The following is a 19,625-nucleotide window of genomic DNA, read 5'->3' as shown; positions in this document are numbered from 1 at the left end:
TATTATTATCATATAATCTATACAAATAGTTGAAAAAAAGTATTAAAAATTACAATGCAGGATTTGTTGCTTGATATGATTACTCTTCAAATAAGTCAAATGCTTTTCTCCATGGCAGGAACGGTTTGGGGAAGAGAACTGCCTTTAGACAATGTATTTAAATTAAAATCAAAAAGCAAATACAAAAATAAGATTATGGTTTATAACCCCTTCGCGTACAGTAATTCCATAAATTTAAAAAGAAATATACAATATGAAATCATTATGTTTATTTTCTTAACTCTACTAAATAAGGTAATTTCCTCTTTCTCTCTAATGCAAGGAAACAGCATAAAACACCCCCCCAACACACACACACATACACACACACACACACACACACACACACACATTCATACACAAAACATATATGCTCTGAAAAAGAACAAGACAAATTAATAAAATAAAAATAAAAAAAAATCACTATGTGATTGTGTACATTCATAATGCACGTTTGGTGCCCATATTGCACAATTGTAAACACTTCATTGTACCATTTCAATGTCTTTCTGTTAAGCCTGTGACATGTTTGTCTCAAGTAATAATAATTTAAAAAAAAGGCACAGCAGATTAATGTAGCGACGAGAATGTTGTCTTAATAGGTTGTTCCACAAGGCCTTAATGGTACAATCCATTCTGCAGCAGTGGATTGGTCAGATTTCACATTTTCTACTTGCAAAATTTTTCATATACTTTCTCCTTGCATCTGTCACTTTCTTTCAGTCTCACTCATAGCCTCAGCTCATCCACACAAATTTAGCTCCATACTTCCCTTGTCACACACACATACACACACACACACACACACACACACACACACACACACACACACACACACACACTGAATGTTTGATTGCACAACTGTACTGTACATCTCATATAGCCACTTCTCTTGTCTTCTGGGCTTTCTGAGCTGTAATTATTCCACTGTTACCGATTTGGCCAAGTTTCTGGGACAATCAACCTGAAAAACAACAAAACAACAAAAAAGGAACACTTGAATATATCATAGATATGAATAATGACTGCAGCTTTACTGAACATTTTGCCAGTATGTTGAGATCATGTTGGGATGGATGGACGTAACAATGACGTATCATGATACGGATTTTGTCATCACTGTGAGGCTCATTAAGGGTTTTCATTGTACAGTAACAAAGGAATATCTTTTCTGACAGTGAAAAATGCATTAACAGGCTATGAAAAGATGGAAATGAGACATGGAAAAAGAAATGCACACACGAAGCCCAATATTACATATAAACACCCTTGATAAATCTACTGATTTACACCATTGACATATTACTTTTTTTAAATTTCCCCTACAACATTAAATTAAGGTGAATATTTGGAAGGGTTTTATTGTTTGATTTTATTTTAATCATCAACAGAGAGCCTTACAGTGGGATTTAAGAAAGCAGAAGAAATTCAAATTTGATTTTAAAGTTGACATCGCTTCTTGATATTTTTACATGAACTCATAGGGCATAATAATAATATTAATAGTAATGATATCAATAAAAACCTCAAGATGGATGTTTTTCACAAATACTGCAGGTGAAAAAAAAACTTCAGACACAGCTGCATGTGAAAACAAACCAGGGTCCTCCCACCTTTATAGGATCCACATGATGATTACATATTTTTTACTACATATCTTCTTCCTGAGGCTCTATGTAGAAGTCAAATTAGCAGACAGAATCCTCTTTCATTTTTGGTCAGTAAAATCTTTACTACTTACATCATATCCTCGTAGAACAGCCAAGTGGAAAGACAGTAGCTGCAGGGGGATGACACTGAGGACACCCTGCAGACAGTCCACAGTTTGCGGCAGCTCAATGGTCTGGTAGGCATTCTTGGTCACCTCAGAATCGTCCTGGCAACAGATGATGATGGGCCGACCCTGTACGAGACAAAAGCCAAGATGGGAAGCACATTTATATGAATGCTTGCATTTATAGAGATGCACTTTGAGTTTGTGCTTCATTGTCTGAACAGATGTTTCAGTGTATGTGTGTTCCAGGACCTACCGATCTGGCAGTGACTTGTTGCAGAGCATTCTGACACTTAATATAGCAGGCATCACGCATTATGACCATGATGACGGGCATGTGTTTGTCTATAAGTGCCAGAGGACCGTGCTTCAGCTCTCCTGCCAGGATGCCCTCTGAGTGCATGTATGTGATCTCTTTAATTTTCTGCATCAAAATAAGAGAAAAGTGGCTCAGAACACAGTGACAACCACAGCTTTTGAACTGTTTTTAATGATAAACAAGCAAAAATTAATTGCAGTTTGGAATCGTACTGTGATTTTTTTCAAAATGAAAAACTCACCAGCGCCCCCTCAAGGCAGGTTGCATAGTTGTAACCTCGGCCCATAACCAGAAGGGACCTTTGCTGATACAGTTCATTGGCAATGGCTTTAATCTTTTCATCCAGTGACAGCACCTTTTTTATCAGCTCTACACGGGCAGAAAAAGAATAAGTGATGTTTAAATAAACATATTTCAGTGATTGTATTAAGCATCTCAGCCAGTTATACAAAGCAGCTTCTTAACTATGTGTCTCACTTAGCGGTGTTGCACAGATTCAAGTAGAAGCTTCCCTAAATTCTGTAAAACTGCTACTTCATTAACTGCAGTGTACAAATTGTCAGGTGATTTCCTGATAGACGGTTTATTGCTTTACTTAAATAAGCTTTAAGAAACATCAGGTGAAAAGAAAACATGCAAAACAAAGTTTGCATGATTGCAAACTAACTGAACATTGAATGGAATTATATTATAGATGTTAAGGCATGATCTTTACGTTGCAGTCAAATTTTGACGTGCCGTTTTTTTTACACTATCTACACACCAGTACAGACTGAACTTCACCTCTGTTTTTCAAGTAAAAGTAAGAATGAAGCTCAGTGAACTGAATGAACCATCACACCATGGACTCATGGACATGAATTCCTCCCAGATGACTGACTGGGAAATCGCCTGCATAAAGCTGCAAAACAGCAGGAACAACTCAGCTCTGCAGAAAGTCGATCTAAATGCAAAACGTCAGACAAACCGCACATTGTGGGCCTTTCAAGTCTATCATGCACAATCAACTGCTCATTAAGTATATCATTTCCAACAGAAAGCACTCTTCCCTGGGTGTACTTATTTCTTTTTTTCTTAACTATAAACGTCATCATGTTGAGGTTAAGATCAAATTAGAGATGCCTTTTTCCTGAAGGTTTGGATATACCAGCTTAGTTTTGAAGTATGAGATCAAGGTGAAAAAACATTACAGTAAGTTTGTTTAAAGTAAATCATGAGGACTTAACTTGAGGGTGTTTTCATCCATTTTTTTAAAATAAAAATGAGGAAATGTTTTGAAGAACATTCTAACCACTTAACCATTTCAAATCGCAGTGGGCCATAAGTGGGATATTCTGTGATCCTGCATTATTGCAGGAATGCCAAGTGATTGAAGTCCTTTGTAAAACTGGCTAAAACAGTTCAGAATCTTTTTACACACTTAAAGATGCCAATTTCATCTTGACGACAGAGGTTCTTTGATTTTGTTGGAACACTGACCAGGTAGCACCTTGAGGCTGTTGATTATCTCCAGTCTTCTCTTCTGCAAGGAGAGTCTGTCCTCACTCATCATCAAGCCAAACATGATAAGGGCCACAAACTGACTTGTGTAAGCCTGTATCACACACACACAAGAGTTAATATAACACTCTCAAGTCACACTGAAACAGACAGTATCGAGGTACATTACACCATAAAATGATAAAATATTGATAAGGATTATATATATATATATATATATATATATATATATATATATATATATATATATATATATATATATATATATATATATATATATATATATATATGTATAATATCCATAAATATCCATTATAAAATAAAGACAAATATAGATAACTCAAAAAATGCTTTAATGCACTGAAACAGATTTATAATCATAAAAGTACAAAAGAAAAGGTTTTAAAAGTATTTCATTAAGTCATGAAAGTGATATGTAAACCGTACCTTGGTGCTAGCAACTCCTATCTCTGGCCCAGCATTGATGTGGACTCCACAGTCAGTTTCTCTGCATATGGAGCTTCCCACAGTGTTGGTTATACCAGCTGTCAGAGCGCCACGCTCTTTGCAGTAGCGCAGTGCCATCAGAGTGTCTGCCGTCTCACCTGACGGAGAAAACCAGGATGAAAACTTATGTTCATTATGAATAATTACAACATAACAAGGTCTCTTTGATGAAGTTTGTTGTGACCCTGTGAATAAATTCTTTTAAAGCCTGTTTCAAGGTTATTGTCTCAGCTACAAGAAAAAAAACAACAGACAAAAACATAAAAAAAAGAGTGATGACTATCAGCAGCAGGAGACACTGGAGATAATTGTGTCTTATTGTTACCTGACTGGCTGATGAAGAAGCAAACGTCGTCTCTGAAGACAGGTGTGTTGCGGTCCAGGAAGTCACTTGCCAGCTCCACCATGACAGGCAGCTCAGTCAGCTCCTCCAGGATCTGTCTGGTCTGAAGAGGCGGCAAATCAAAACAGCTTCTTTATTATCATCGCATACCGTTTATTTGCATGTAACTACTTATTACTGCACATCACATGAAACATCATCATTAATCCTGCACAAGCTGTGTGACTCACAGCGACTGCAGCGTGGAAACTGGTGCCACAACCGATCATGATTAGCCGTCGGCAACGTTTAATCTCCTTCAGGTGGTCTTTTAGCCCTCCGAGAACCACTTGGGAAAGACAGAAGACAGTTATATTTATAAAACTTTACATATACAGAACACTGCACAAGTTTTAAACAAATGCAGTCTTTAAAATTTGCACAAATCGCTGATCACCTGTGTTGGTGTCAAAACAAATCCGGCCTCTCATGGTATTGACTACTGACTCCGGCTGCTCAAAGATCTCCTTCTGCATGAAGGCATCAAAGTTTCCTGCAAAGGGAAGATGAAAAGATCTTTTTAGCTGCCTCACAGTCATCAGGATGCATCCTGATTGCTTTATCCCAAAAAGATGAGAGAAAATAGACACTTAAGGAGTGGAGCGAAGGACTTTTGGAAGTTGTTATTACTTATTCAGCCAGCAGGGGGCGAACAAGTATCAGTTTATTAGACCACTAAACTAAATCTCTGATCTGTTTTATTTTTCTGTTGTTGGAGTGAAACCACCTGTCTAAACATGACTAATGACGTGTCCATGTATCGGATATATATGTAAACTATTATTCCATCAATTATCTGACCTTTCATGATCTGCTGCATCTCCATCTGCAGGGTCTGAATGGCTCTCACTGGATCTTCACCAGCCTGCCGGTTTATCCTGTGGATTGAGAGCTTTCCTCCTCTTACAACTGCAATGTCATCATCCTCCAAGTACAGCACTTTGTTGGTGTGCTCGATGATGGCGCTGTGGGAACAGAAACCGCAAGAAAGAGACAAAAAGATGAAATATTGATCACACTGGATCACACAGACGAGAAGGAAAAAGGGGAGTTCAATAACATGGCTCTATTTAAATGACTGCTTCCTCACCTCGCATCAGATGCAAAGTAATACTCCACAGGCCTGTCATCCCCCACAGAGTTAATGGCATTAGGGGAGTCAGTTCGGTTGTAGCTGTTCTTCTCTTGGACTCCCTCCTTGAAGTGAGCTGCTGAGCCAAAGGTCAAGGGTCAGATGTGACACTCATACTTTATAGGGGCTAGAATAACCCCCTCTCATTTTCCAGATGTGAACACAAGTTTATCAAGTGAAAAATACAATAGAGTAAAATAAATAAATCTGTGTTTTATGTTTGCATCAGACATCTTTATTGTTGAAATATTCGGTCATAATTGTACTCATTGAAGATAAACATCCAGACGGTCATAGACAGATTTGCACAAACGTTATTAATGAAGCTGGGTGACTTAAGTTTTTCCTTGGTGTTACATTTTATTTTAAATCTTCATTTTATTTATTTTTTGTGGACTTTAGCAGCATATTTAAGGCATTAGGACAAATACTTAGCAGCTTTACAGCACAAGAAAATATAGTTAAGTAATGCTCTGAAAGCATTTTTCTCTTTGTTAGGAAAAGGCTGAAGGAAAGTAACATCAGAAAGTAAGACGAAGAAGTGCTAAAAGTGATTTATCTTGTGTGGTCTTAATAAGCAATTTTGCAAAGGGACAGTGTCAGCCTAAATTAGAGGGTGACCTATAATGTCGCTCATCAAATAAAACTGTTTCAGTATTTAAATAAGCATAGGAGAACGATACAGACTCATGTCATTAAGTTAATTGCTTTTCACTTTTTACAGTTCACTATAATTGAATTCACAAATCAAATATTTTACTGACATTGTCAGAGTTGTGATTGAGAAGAAGTTTCTTCATTTATGGGTTGTTAATATGAACAGAAGTTAAAGAGAATTTCCTTTGATCTAATAAATCCACGAAGCACCAAGATTTTCTATCTAACCTGAAAGCACCTTACCCTGCCTTGGACTTTGCACCAGTTTTACTCAAGACACAAACAGCCAAAGATTTTGCTGATAAGACAGTGGTGGAACATTACTGAAAACAGGAGAATCAAAGAAACAAACAACAAAACAAGCAGGTTGATGCTTCCTGCAGCCACAAATAAAACAAGAGAACTAAAATGCTGAATATTAGACAGAATTAAACAGAAACTACCCCTCACGATGTGTTTCTGTTTGTAGGAATTTAGTAAACTTTAATCAGACTCTTTGACAGCATCTGACTTTCCAAAAGATTTGTCAACTTTAAGATGACACAAATGCCCCAAGGCAACCTTTCAGGGAAGTAGGTTTCTAGGAAAGTCCTTCAAAAAAAAAAAAAAAAAAAAATTGAACTAACAGATAGCAGACATCCAAGACAGTTAACAGATAGCAGACATCCAAGACAGTTTGTGCAACTTCGACACGTGGCCAGGATAATCCTTCTGGCAGACAGGGTGGAGTTTTAGTCTATAGGTTGCATCTGATCAGAATACAGAACTATTAAATTACATTGTAAATCAGCAGGAAAATTCGCCTTTTCCAAAAAACACTTGTCATTTATGAAGTTTCATATAGCATGCTACACAACTCACAAGGAAGTGATGACTGGAAATGCTCAGATTTTTAAGCATTATGATGAACTACAGGCCACTTCCCTCTGCCAGTAGTATAATTATAGTGCTTCAGTTCATTCACACTTAACCAGGAATCTAAAATAACCACATCAAGACAAAACTATGAATCCTGATTGAGCACAAAAGCTCCAGTGTGGCCCAAAATGATTCAAACAGACCATTTAGTCCTGTACTAAATGGTCTGTACTGAATCCTATTAGTGGTGGTAGCTGCAGCCAAACAAATATTTACTATTTACATCTGCGTGAATTTGCAGAAACTGTAACTGAGTTGCATTCATGAGTCAAATGTTGAATCCAGATGCATTGTGGGTTTTGTTTATTACGTGTGTGTTCAAAAGCAACATTTAAGTGTATGATCAATGTGGCAATGCACAATGTGATGATTCAAGATCCTAGGAGCCGACCTCACTAAAAGATCCAGACATCTCATATGTAAGTCGCTTTGGATAAAATCGTCTGCTAAATGACTGTAGAATAGAATAGAATAGAATAGAATAGAACATCAATGCAGTATTTCATGATTTCCTATGAGGATGATCAGTCAGGATGTAGCAACTCTACGTTTCATTTATCTTTTAAACTTCTTGACAAAACAAACAGCTGCTGAAGCGTCCTCTCTTTCTTTACAAACTTCATTGATTGGTTAAGTTATAATAGTTGACTGATCACTTCTGATAATTTAATTTTATGACAAACATCTTGAAAACAGCAATTCAATCAGTAATTGTTTAACATAATTTTCGCGTCATGATTGTTGCCCAGGCAGTTTGGTCGAATGCCACTGAAGACATGTTAAAAAAAAAAAAGACAGACTGGTATCATCACTTATTATTCTTGATAAAACATGTTTGTATCTAAATGAACTCTTAGTCTTTTAAAAAAATCTCCCATTTAGTGCAGAAAATCACAATTACAAGCATGCAACTGTAGTGAACTTTAGCATTTATAAAGCAGGATCCAATACCATTAAACACTGTTCTGTATAGAGGAATGAAGGAATGGAATTTATTACCAAAGCATTTTAAACTCAGCCCTAACATAAGTCAATTAAAAACATCCATAAAACAGCATCTATCAATCTGTATGTAGTTAGACTTCCATGTATACGACATTATAGACAGCATTATAGTATGGTATAAGCAAATAGATATAGATATGTATGATATTAATGAATCTCTCTCTCTCTCAATATGTATATGTACACACACACACACACACACGTATATATATATATATATATATATATATATATATATATATATATATATATATATATATATATATATATGTATATATATATATATATATATATATATATATATATATATATATATATATATATATATAGATAGATAGATAGATAGATAGATAGATAGATAGATAGATAGATAGATGTATATACACATAGATATATATATAGATATATAGATATATCATCATATTGCAGTGTGCAAGTGTGCAGGCATAAGGTTTACTTCTTTTTCTATTTCTCGATTTTCTTTTCGTACATCCTGTTTTGTTAGACTCCGGACCGAGCAACCCAACACGTTGCAGGTTTTTTATGTTTTATTGTTGTGATGCACTTTGTGACCTTGTGTCTATTAAAAGCACTATATAAATAAAGTTTATGTTATGTTATGTTATGTTATGTTATGTTATGTTATGTTATGTTATGTTATGTTATGTTATGTTATGTTATGTTATCTTATCTTATCTTATCTTATCTTATCTTATCTTATCTTATCTTAACTTATCTTTGCTACAGCTAATGGGGATCTTAATAAACTAACTAATTGTTTAAACGAAAGGCTATTGTTGCAGGTGATTAACTATGATATCTGTATGCTGCTGTGTGTGTTTCTACATCATGGACTAATGCAGATATCTAAGATGTAGAACAGGAGGATAACTGCTAACCAGAAGAGAAATGGGGCTCACCGCTGTTGTACTGGACCGGGATGTGTTCAGCCAGCAGCTCATGCTCACTTCGCACACCGATGAGCAGCGGACTTCCTCTCCTACCGAGACAAAAATGAATCATGTGGACAGGAAGGGATGGAGAGGGGGATAAGGAAATACAGTGAGTTAGTGAGGGAGGGATTAGGCTTTCTACACACAAAACACTGTCAGATTCAGTTGCACATGCTGTTTTCTAACCTGAAATCCAATCCTACTATCTCATTCCAAATTAAACAGGTTTTTCCTCTCTTTACCTCCATCTACTTACCCCTTCATTACCATCATATGCTTCCTTGTTGTTGCTCTAAATCTCTTCTAAATGGGAAGATCTTGAAGATCTTACAAATCAACTGACCCCCCATTGGTCTCTATCACTTTTAGACTCTTTAAAGAGTTCTCCAACCTAATCACTGCATCCTTATTGGACACTGAATACATGTGGACTTTTTTCTGTGGAGGCTAAGTAGGTGCAACTGCATGCCACAGATAAATAAGGAAGTCCAAGGTGAATAATTTAAACATTAACACACTTGAATTGCTGCCAAAATACATGCAGCAAATGAAAACAAATCCTTTGTGAATCAATTTAGTCATGATTACACCCGCTGTTGGGAAACAACAGGCCTCTCCTGGCTTATCTTAATATGTCTGGATCCATTTTCTTTCTCTGCTTAGCTTTTCTCTGGGGCAATACTGACGCAAGGCCTCTGACTGCGTTAGAGGGCGGGGCTTTCACATACACACATGTGGTCGCTATCCAATACAGTTTGTACACTATTCACAGATAGAAGATTAGGGAGGAACGTATGTTTCAGCTCTGATATAAATCACAATCATTTAGATGCATATTGCTTGGTGCAAATTTTAAGAAGACATTTCAGTTTCGTCTTGTTGCTGTCATGTTTCCTGTTTTATTTTGTAGAGTTTTTCTCTCATGTATCCTGTTAGCTCCACTTCCTGTCCATCAGCACATCTGTTTTAATTGGCTAATTTGCTTCACCTCCAATTTGCTAATCCACCTCAGTGTATATATAGATATGCCTTCTGGTTTAAGTTATTTACTGCCAGACTGTTGTATTTTCCAGAGTAATCTCTTTTTTAGTTGGTCTGTGTGGTTTATATATTTAGCTAGTTTCCTGTCATTTTAACGTAAGTTATTTTTATTAAAACTTCCTGCATTCTTGCATCTGTCTGCCTCATCAGTCCTGCATATAGGTCCAAATCCTCTGCCTATTGTGATAGAAACATTGTTTGGCTTTGACAAATTATTCATTTTAAAAGCTTGAATAGTAATCCAAACAGGTTTATAAATACAAGCAGGATTATATGGAATTCTTTTTAAGCCTGAAATAGAAGAGTAGGTGAAAAAAGAGAAAATCTTGGTCATAAAATGAGGGGGGAAAAAAGCCATAAAGACAGTGTTAGATATAAAGAGTGGCCTGAGGCTGATTACAAAAAAGTGGGAGGTGGCTACAGTAATTATTTAATTCCAAACATTTTAACTTTGTTCTATGAAAATACTTAAGAGCCAAACCATAAAACTTCTTGAATTAGGACATGCTCTGTCCATTACACTTTCCACAGAAATTGCCAGCACTCAGCTGATAAGCAAGATTGCAAAGGTTTCTGATGTTGGCAGCAGGTGTGATGTGAAGCAGTCTTGATAAGGGCTCTGCTGCCAGGCAAGGTGTTTGCATAAACCATAAGTTACACTCCCCCCTAACTCCCTCTGCTTATCTCGCTGTCATTTCACTCTTATTAGTTCACTTGTGGTCCAGCAACCTGGCCCTTTATCGCCCTCATCGTTGGCAGGTATCTGAACTAGGAAACATAGAACATCAAATAAAAATGATGAGACGTAATTACCCGGACGCATTTCGCAGAGATTAAACAGGAAACTGGTCTCGGGGTTAATGAGTCACCGAGGAGACAGTGACGGCTCAGGAGCCAGAGGTCCAGAAGGGAACCTTAATGCAACCTCTGTTCTTAAAATGCAGATAGTGCTGACACACTCCACCAGATGGGAATGAACTCATTTCCACATGAACAACATATTTGCCCATTATTGAAAGCAAAGGATGTTCCTTTCATGCCATATTCAGAGTGTAAACTAAGATAAGCCACAAGGCATAAATCAAAGAGGCCTCTTAAAATCATGTTGGATAATGTTTTATAGTAACAGGAATGACTCATGGGCAGAAGGACAGGATGTAAAGTGAAACATAAGGGCAGTGTGTGTCAGTGCGTGCTTACTAACCTGGTAGACACGGCCTCTCCAGGGTAATGACGGCTTTTAAACACCAGGGCAAAGGCTCCCTCCTAACACAGGAGAAATGAAATTCTATCAGTCTCATGAAGAGACGAGAAGAAAGAAAAGTTGTCATGAGCTGTTAGAGCAGGGGAGGAGAAACTATTGTTCATGTAAGGATAGTTGGGTTTGATAAATAAACTCAAGGGGTAGACCGTGAGAGTGCTGGTAAGTAGTTGGGTACCAGCAGGAGGACTTCGGGGGGGGGGGGTTACCGGGAAGCAGAAAAAGATATCTATTGTATAACATAATCTATAGTTTGAAAGCTCTGGCTTTAAGGAAGCTTGTGGTGGTTACTGGAAGCAGAACTGCTGGGTGTGTGATTGCGGCGGGGAAAGGGGATAAGCGGGTACAGAACAGGAGGTGAGCAGAGGAAGTAATTGGTGTGAGGTTTGATTGTCTGGTTCCCATTACTCCCAACACAAATTGTTTGCTTTTGCCTCCTCCTTGCAGAATGTGAAGCATTACTCACATAATGGAAAAGAGAGTCTTGCTCAATCTCACCCCCTCCCCCCTCCCACCCCCCAAAAAAAAACAGATTTCTGTGAGTGATGTCACTTGTGATGCTGTTGGGGCTGTTACCATGGAGAGCAGAGTGCTATTTTTATTGGACAGGAAATTTAAACAGTTTCACACAGTGTTAAATGAGTAAATACTCATATAAGTGTGTATGACTGGTCAAAGACACACTTTATAACACACCGCGGAAGGCTGCTTCTAAAAAATTTCGTCATTTTGTCTGAAGAGAGAGTAAAACTACTGGTGTTAAAGATACGTGAATAAAAGAGTGTAGAAGTAAAAGGCAGCCTAATGTGTGCTGCTGTGAACAGGGCGAAATGAGCAACTCACCAGCTGTTGGATGACCCTCTCTACAAGCGTGGAGAAAGTGATGCTGTTGTTCTCTCGGTTGTCATAAACATATTTAATCAGCTTTGGGATCACCTCTGTGTCTGTCTCTGACTCAAACTCATATCCTTTGGTGATCTGAAGAAGATAGAAGAGATTATTTGTAAGAAGACACTAGAAAACCAAAAGGTTTTCTGGAATTTTTATATTCCTTTAGGCTCCAACCCTCCATTTTACAGAAGTTATGTGCCCCTTTTCTTTTAGCAGTTTTCATCCAGCCCTTCATCCATAATATTGGGACTATCTGAATGGAGGGCTACACGATCTCTACTAACTGATCTCCAAAAGACAAACGATACTTTACTTCTCTGAGGACAGGGGCAGGTGGCAACGTAAATGGAGGGGAAGGAGCCAAATAAACTCAGAACTCTTGCAATATTAGAAAAAAATAATTTCTAAAGACGAAATTTTCACTTTCACCACCTCTTAGTCAGCAAAGTTAGAAGTCTGACATGGAGTATAATTATTGATTCGATGGGACACAGCGTGTCTGGATTTAAGTTGAATCCAGTTTAATCAAAGTGGAACTCCTCTGTCGACAACAATAAAGCTTCCAGAATATGATTTCATGCAGTCCCGTTCACAAACACAACAAGTCATGTCTGCCTTTTTAACAAGCAGAAGAAAATACACCTGACTTGTCTGCCTTACTTATGTTAGCTTTTCTGTCATTTTACATAGCCATTGCCCCACACGGCAAATGGTCTACACTGGTTAGTGCTCATTTATCTTAATGCTTTATGTAAAAGATTAGTGCTGTATGACTCCACCTTTTTCACGCTGATGTTGGTGCACTGCAGATTGAAAGCAAAAATCCTCCATCTAAGTGTTGAAGGCAGATTTGATTAAATCCACAAGTTAATGAGCATTTAAACATTTCAGTTTAAATGTTTCTTTGTTTGCTCTTTTTTTTCTCTATTTATCAGCAAAAATACATTTATGTCTTCTCAGCAGCATCCTTCTAATTTTAGATCTATTGTTCTTGAAGTGGTTAAACTGGATTTACTTGAAAGAGGTTTATATGTATATGGTTTGCTTTATTTGCTTGTGCAGGAGACACAGCAAATTAAATACATATATTACACATCAGCCTGCATTGCTCATGTGTCTAAACGGTGCAAGTGTTGGCAATTATCCGCCCTGTTGCAGAGAAGTTAACAAAAAAGCTTTCTACTGTAAAAATGAATCCTGTGAAATCAAAATGACCTTTCATACATGAGGTGGGAACAATAGTGGCTGAACGCTACGCTTGAGCTGAAGCATTGTTTGTATTAGGAGGAATTTCAAGTGAAATGATGTGTTACCAGATACTCCTTCAGCTCTTTGTAGTTGGTTATGATGCCGTTGTGGATCACGACAAACTCTGAGGAAAAGGTTGTAAGGGTAAAAGGAATGTTAGAGACCAGCTGAAGATCATTTGCACTTATTTCATACTGGAGGACTCTATAATCTAAAAATAGAACTGAAATAAAGCTGCCACTCCTCACAATAATATTTCGCTTTGTGGAGAGGCAAGTTTAACAAGATCGCCACAGGTAATCTAACGTTGGACAGACAGTTTATTTGGTTTTACCCTGATGATAGGCTAATGATCAGTTGCTTAAAAGGTCACAGTCTTTCTGACTTTCTGTAGGAAGGTACTATTTTGTTTGAGCCAAAGTTTAATTTTAGACTTTTATGGTCACACACAGGCTCGTCCAAGGGCGAAACACATAACTGACACACCTTTGAACAATAATTCCAAAGAGATGGATGTGTTTTCTATTGGGCAACAGGGTGTGTAGAGGTGGAGAAGGTATAAACCCATGTCATTTGTTTCTTTACAATGCAATTATATATGCTACTTTTCATGGAGACTATTTCTTGCGATGAAAGGATTCAAAATCTAAAGGTCAGTGAGTCACAATGGGTTTTAAATGCAATGACAATTTGTTTGTGAGCATGCAAAACCCTATTCGCCCATCTTACCGTTGTTCTTGTCAGAGCGTTGAGGATGGCTGTTGACAGCGCTCGGCTCTCCGTGTGTGGCCCAGCGAGTGTGAGCCAGTCCGAAGTGTGTGCACAGCTCTGTGTCGAGGGCCAACGAGTCTTTCTCTGAACAAACAAAACACAACAACAAACATTTTATTATACTGTGGAGAATTCAGAGTTTGCTGGAGTATGAAGAAGCAAATGCAGCCCAAAACATCCAACAATCTGAACATAATGCATTTCAGTTTCTAATTTTCTTTGTAAAGGAAGTATTCTGCATGAGTGGCAGTGAATGAGCGAGAACCAGACAGAGGCTGTTGTCCTGTTTGAAATAAATGAATCAAATACAAGAAATCAAAATCAAATGTTGCACGCGTGGGTTCTCCCTGGGTACTCTGGTTTCCTCCCACTGTCCAAAGACATGCATCTTAAGTTAATCTGCTACTTTAAAATAGTCTCTAGGAATGAGTTATTTGTCTCTCTGTGATGGCCCTGCGACTGGATGGCGACCTGTCCAAGATGTACTCTGCCTCTCACCCAAAGATTGCTGGGATGGCCTCAGGCTTCCCCTCAAACCTTTCATGAAATAAGGGCTTAAGAAAATGAATGAATGAAAAATCAATCATGCTTAAACTCACTGTATAGCTCCTCATCTAGAGCCTTGACTTTGCCTTTCTTCTTGATCAAACATATAGAGTTGTTGTTCTCAGTGGCTGTCTTGTTGGGGCCGTCCACGGCAACACCTGCAGAGAGACAGAGGGGACAGCTGACTTTAGACTCAATACAATAAGTTTCTGTAGTTTAGATAATCATTTTTGGATTGTCACTGTATATGTGTATGTATGTGTGTGTGTGTGTGTGTGTGTGTGTGTGTTGGGGGGGGGGTATGTGTGTGCAGTCTGTCCACAGTCACTTTGCAGGAAACATGGTTCTTTATAGGAGTAATAAGGAAGGTCTCATAACATAAAAGGTCAGGTTAGGTTTAAGTTCATGTTAGGGTTGGGCATTGGCAAGCTGTAATTAGGGGTGATGTTGGAGCAAACCCTACATTAATGCAAGTCGGTGGATATCCTGTTCTGCCCTGATAATTTTCTGTGTAAAGCATTTCATCCGGGTCCAACAGGATGAACAAACAGAGTATGCATGAGTGTGTGTGTGTGTGTGTACAGGTGTGACTTTGTGGACCATATCAAACATCCAGGTTTATAGAAGACTCTGAGTTAGAAGTCTTCATTTATTCAAGGATAAGCTTGTTCTCTTTTTCTTGCTGTATCTACAATCAGTACATGTAGGAAATCCAATGCCGGGCCTTTTTCTCACACTGAAAATAAACCAGAATTATCCTTTGCAATGCATCACTTATCTGATCTCCCTTATTCATTCTATGGTTTATGATTAAAGGTGTATCTACATGATTGCCATCTCCGCAGGTATCACCTGTTACACCAGTTTTATTCTGTTCAGATCACGTTTTGTCTTCAACTTGAATGCTTCCACGTGATTTAAAGGAAATAGTTCACGCAGTCAAGACTGTTGTCATTGTATTGTAATAGCAAATCTACAAGAAAGCACAACGCTTTCTTTCCATCAGTACTGCTATCCATCATGTTAAAAGAAAGATAAAGGTTTAAACACAAATAAGAAAACCTTTTCAGCCAGCATTCCCTGTTTTGTTTACTTTTGGTTTACATACTGTAACATACTGCATGGATTTCTAGTTTTGATAGCATGTCTTGCAGGTGTTGACAGGAAGTACTACAAGTTTTTGTGCAACTTGTCTGTGTGCATGTGTGTGTGTGTATGTGTGAGTTGTTGGCGTGTGCTGATGTGAAGCTGAGTGTCCTACCTGCTGAATCGTACCCTCTGTACTCCAGCCTCTGCAGTCCCTTCACCAGCGTCTCAAATATCTCCTTTCTTGTGCGAGGCACTTGATAATTCAGGTAAGCAAAGATTCCTTTTAAAGGAGATACAGAAACATGAATCTTTCGAGAGTCCACACAACTGCGAATCCTACAACAGTATATTTTATTTGATTTTGCTTGGTACTCTTGGTAATCTATCAAGCACTAGTTTGATAGGGATAAAAGAGCAATTAAGCGAGCAGTCATTAATTTAATGTTAATATTCAGAGTTTTGTTAGCTGAAGTTGTGTCCTTACAACCATCTGAATGAATTTAATCCTTTTCAGCTTTCTTAATGATATACATCCACTCATTTCATCCACACAGATAAACATCATGGGACATTCAGTAGCACCAGTCAGACAGTGCATTCTTATTTTGCTTGACAACAGTCTGTGCAGATTTATATATTCAGGATAAGACCTCTTATCAACACAATGATAATCTCATAAACGTTAAGAATAAGCATAATATCGTCTGAAGCACTGGAAACATGACTGCGTGTGGTTTGTGTGTGTGTGTGTGTGTGTGTGTGTGTGTGTGTGTGTGTGTGTGTGTGTGTGTGTGTTTGGGTGTGTGGGAGGAATGTTCCGGGCAGCTCTGCTCCCGCAGGCACACAGCTGGCCATTGACGGACGCACAGTGCGTGCAGTGTTGGAGCGGCCAGGTAGACAAGGTGCGATAAAAAACCCTCAAATACCCGCCCTTCTCTTGCTTCTCCTGCCAGAGATCATGTGACTGTTAAAGATTTACTTTCGGCCATAAAATGTCCCATAGACAGAAAGTGCGACAAGGAAGGCTGTCAAGGTGCTCGAGATGAACGTGGATTGTGTCTCAACTTCACGGTGCGCAGCTGTGGAGGGTGTCTTTCACTTTATGGAAATAAGATAACTACTCACTTAATCTCATTTACATTTGGGTAGGCTAACTGGTGAATGTGACTGAAGTGTCCTGAAGTTCACACCCGTAAAGACACTGACACGTAGCAGTTGTGCGCAAAGCGCCGCAGGAATGCACGGCAGACATCAACCCACCAGATGCGCTCCTGGCACAAAATAAACTAGCACAGCAATAACGAAGAAACTGCTTTGGATGTGATCAGTTGAGGCACTTTGTTGCTTTCTCGCTCAAATAAGTGGTTACTGTGTGTCTCGACCAATTTCCAATCTAACAGGCTACGTACAGTTATCTCTAACTACTTCATATTCATGTAACTGACTAGAAATACATCTTACCGCACATTCTGCAGGCGCTGCTGGACGTGGTTCTGTAAGAATACGACTTGTAGTTTTCCGGTTGAAGTGATGCTTCTGTCTCTCCGCTAAATCTGGATGAAGTGCACGCTCCTGCATACTCCCACTTTTCATTTAAAAGGTGTTTCCTGGACAGCAGCTGCCCCACCTCCTCTAACGCCTTCTCCCTGTCCTGTCAGCACCATCCTGCAGACTCTCAGGTGTCTTCTCATCTGAATGCTGAATGAATGATGAATGAATGATTTATATATATATATATATATATATGTATATATATATATATATATATATATATATATATATATATATATATATATATATATATATATATATATATATATATATATATATATGTATATATATATATATATTCCCATTGGTCGAAGAGACATCAAATAAATTTCAGAATAAACGTTGAAACAAATGAAAAATTGTCACATAATTTGACATAAGAATAGAAGAAGAGTAGAAGAAGGAAGTAAGATTCATCGTGTTTAAAGTGAAACTTTACAGCAGAAAGGGCCAAGCTTCACTTTCAGGGTTTTTAGATTCCTGAACAGTAAATGGTGGTTCTTAGAATTGTGACTAATCAGATTTAGTTCCAACCCTACAGGTTTATTAGACTTTTCTCTGTGATTCACTCGGTCATCTGTGACTTGAAATCCAATTCACTTAGGTTACCTCAGGAAACCTACTGTATAGTGATGTCAAAGTTTGAGATTTTACTGACCAAGGTGGCAAAACTTCTGGCAAATATTCACCAGGCTTGATTGCTTCTAGAAGATATGTGGAGAATATTGTGCAATCCTGCAGCTCATGTAACTAAGGCGCTACCTATTCATTTGAAAGCTACGTTTTGGGATGGAGAGGCAGTTTTGATCTAATCCTGATGCTGGCTGATACACAACATGACAATTGTTTGTAGCGTGCTAGCTATATTTGTAAATAAACATACATCTCTTACACATTTCCACTCCAGTATGACATGATGGCGGTAGTACGGTGGAGGAATGAAAAAATAATGCAGATGTTTTTTCTTAATGCTGAATATTTTCCAAAACCATCAGCTACCCTTTATATAGCTTGCTGAAAACCTTTGTTATAATGTAATATAAACAACCAGATGAAACACTAAAAATTTTCAGAATTTTCCTGAGATTGCAAAATCCTCATTTGACTATAAGGAAAAACCAACATTATCCAGTAATTATTCCAATATCCAGTGGATCACATCATAACATAAAGTTAATTCCTTACTAACCAAACAGCTGTCTATCTTTGGGATCATTCACTTAGTATAAGTTCTGAACTCACCTGATAATTCCTGCAACCTTTAACTTTTCTCAGTGCAAAGGTCCTGCCAGGGCTTTGAACTGATGCCAAAGCAATAATCAGAACGACAATTAATCACACAAGCTAAATGTCTCTGACAGATTTATATGTACCTGCACTTGACAAATAATGAGGAGTATTAAATTCTTGTATAAACTGTTAATTTATTTATTCTTATCTAAATTTCCTCTCTATTGTGGTTATCACAAGGTGAGAGGGACATTCAGACGCTGCTTATCTCAGTTTCTGCCTGTATCATAGCTGCATGGTAACCAAAAAGCTGTAGTTAAGTAGAAACTGCTCTGAGAGACTGTGGGAATGCTACAAAAATCTACCAACATTTTACTGATGTCCCCTCATGAACCATTCACATCTCTGTGGTGGACTTTGTCTTTTTTATAACAAGTGTCCAGGTGTACTGTAGATGTGCGTGAGTGAGATCCAGCAACAAGGGCCAAAGAACCAAATTCCTTACCTGGCTTAAGGGATTAAGTAGTATGATGCTGTTATCCAATGAGATCTAACCCAAAGATCAAAGGTTCTTTAATGACTATGTTGATATAAAAAGATGGGAAAACAGCTTATCAAGAAATACCACGGAGTTTCGACAGATCAATCTATCCCCACTTTATCTTCTGAACCCTTAACCTTTCTCTTCTCTTGTGTAGTTTATTGTTTAAGATTAGTTTATGATTTGAGCAAGTTGTATCAGGCAATTTAGTGGTAGTGACGTCATCGAACGTATTCATCTAACTACACCATGATAAATCTTTTACTGAAA

At 37.9% G+C, this 19,625-nt stretch overlaps 1 protein-coding gene across 1 annotated transcript in view; it reads right to left on the bottom strand.

Moving 5' to 3' along the window:
* Nucleotides 1-479: 479 nt before the first annotated feature.
* The window catches only part of LOC306763608 (glutamine--fructose-6-phosphate aminotransferase [isomerizing] 2-like), a 34,818-nt gene continuing 15,672 nt past the window's right edge, over nucleotides 480-19,625 (bottom strand). Inside the window, exons 8-25 of the mRNA XM_079250464.1 lie at nucleotides 16,206-16,313; nucleotides 14,998-15,102; nucleotides 14,357-14,482; nucleotides 13,693-13,751; nucleotides 12,332-12,466; nucleotides 11,432-11,493; nucleotides 9,154-9,233; nucleotides 5,612-5,729; nucleotides 5,323-5,486; nucleotides 4,919-5,014; nucleotides 4,713-4,810; nucleotides 4,465-4,585; nucleotides 4,080-4,237; nucleotides 3,612-3,726; nucleotides 2,374-2,501; nucleotides 2,070-2,237; nucleotides 1,781-1,942; nucleotides 480-1,003 (exon numbers count right to left, since the gene is read on the bottom strand). Of these exons, the coding sequence (XP_079106590.1) occupies nucleotides 959-1,003; nucleotides 1,781-1,942; nucleotides 2,070-2,237; nucleotides 2,374-2,501; nucleotides 3,612-3,726; nucleotides 4,080-4,237; nucleotides 4,465-4,585; nucleotides 4,713-4,810; nucleotides 4,919-5,014; nucleotides 5,323-5,486; nucleotides 5,612-5,729; nucleotides 9,154-9,233; nucleotides 11,432-11,493; nucleotides 12,332-12,466; nucleotides 13,693-13,751; nucleotides 14,357-14,482; nucleotides 14,998-15,102; nucleotides 16,206-16,313 (2,048 nt within the window). The 3' untranslated portion in view covers nucleotides 480-958. The remainder of the gene's footprint in view (nucleotides 1,004-1,780; nucleotides 1,943-2,069; nucleotides 2,238-2,373; nucleotides 2,502-3,611; nucleotides 3,727-4,079; nucleotides 4,238-4,464; nucleotides 4,586-4,712; nucleotides 4,811-4,918; nucleotides 5,015-5,322; nucleotides 5,487-5,611; nucleotides 5,730-9,153; nucleotides 9,234-11,431; nucleotides 11,494-12,331; nucleotides 12,467-13,692; nucleotides 13,752-14,356; nucleotides 14,483-14,997; nucleotides 15,103-16,205; nucleotides 16,314-19,625) is intronic.

Source organism: Telmatherina bonti, assembly GCF_933228915.1.
Source record: "Telmatherina bonti genome assembly, chromosome: 12".
NCBI classification, from domain to species: Eukaryota; Metazoa; Chordata; class Actinopteri; order Atheriniformes; family Telmatherinidae; genus Telmatherina; species Telmatherina bonti.
Note: the sequence above shows the minus strand (reverse complement) of the source record. Positions and strands in the feature narration are given on the sequence as shown.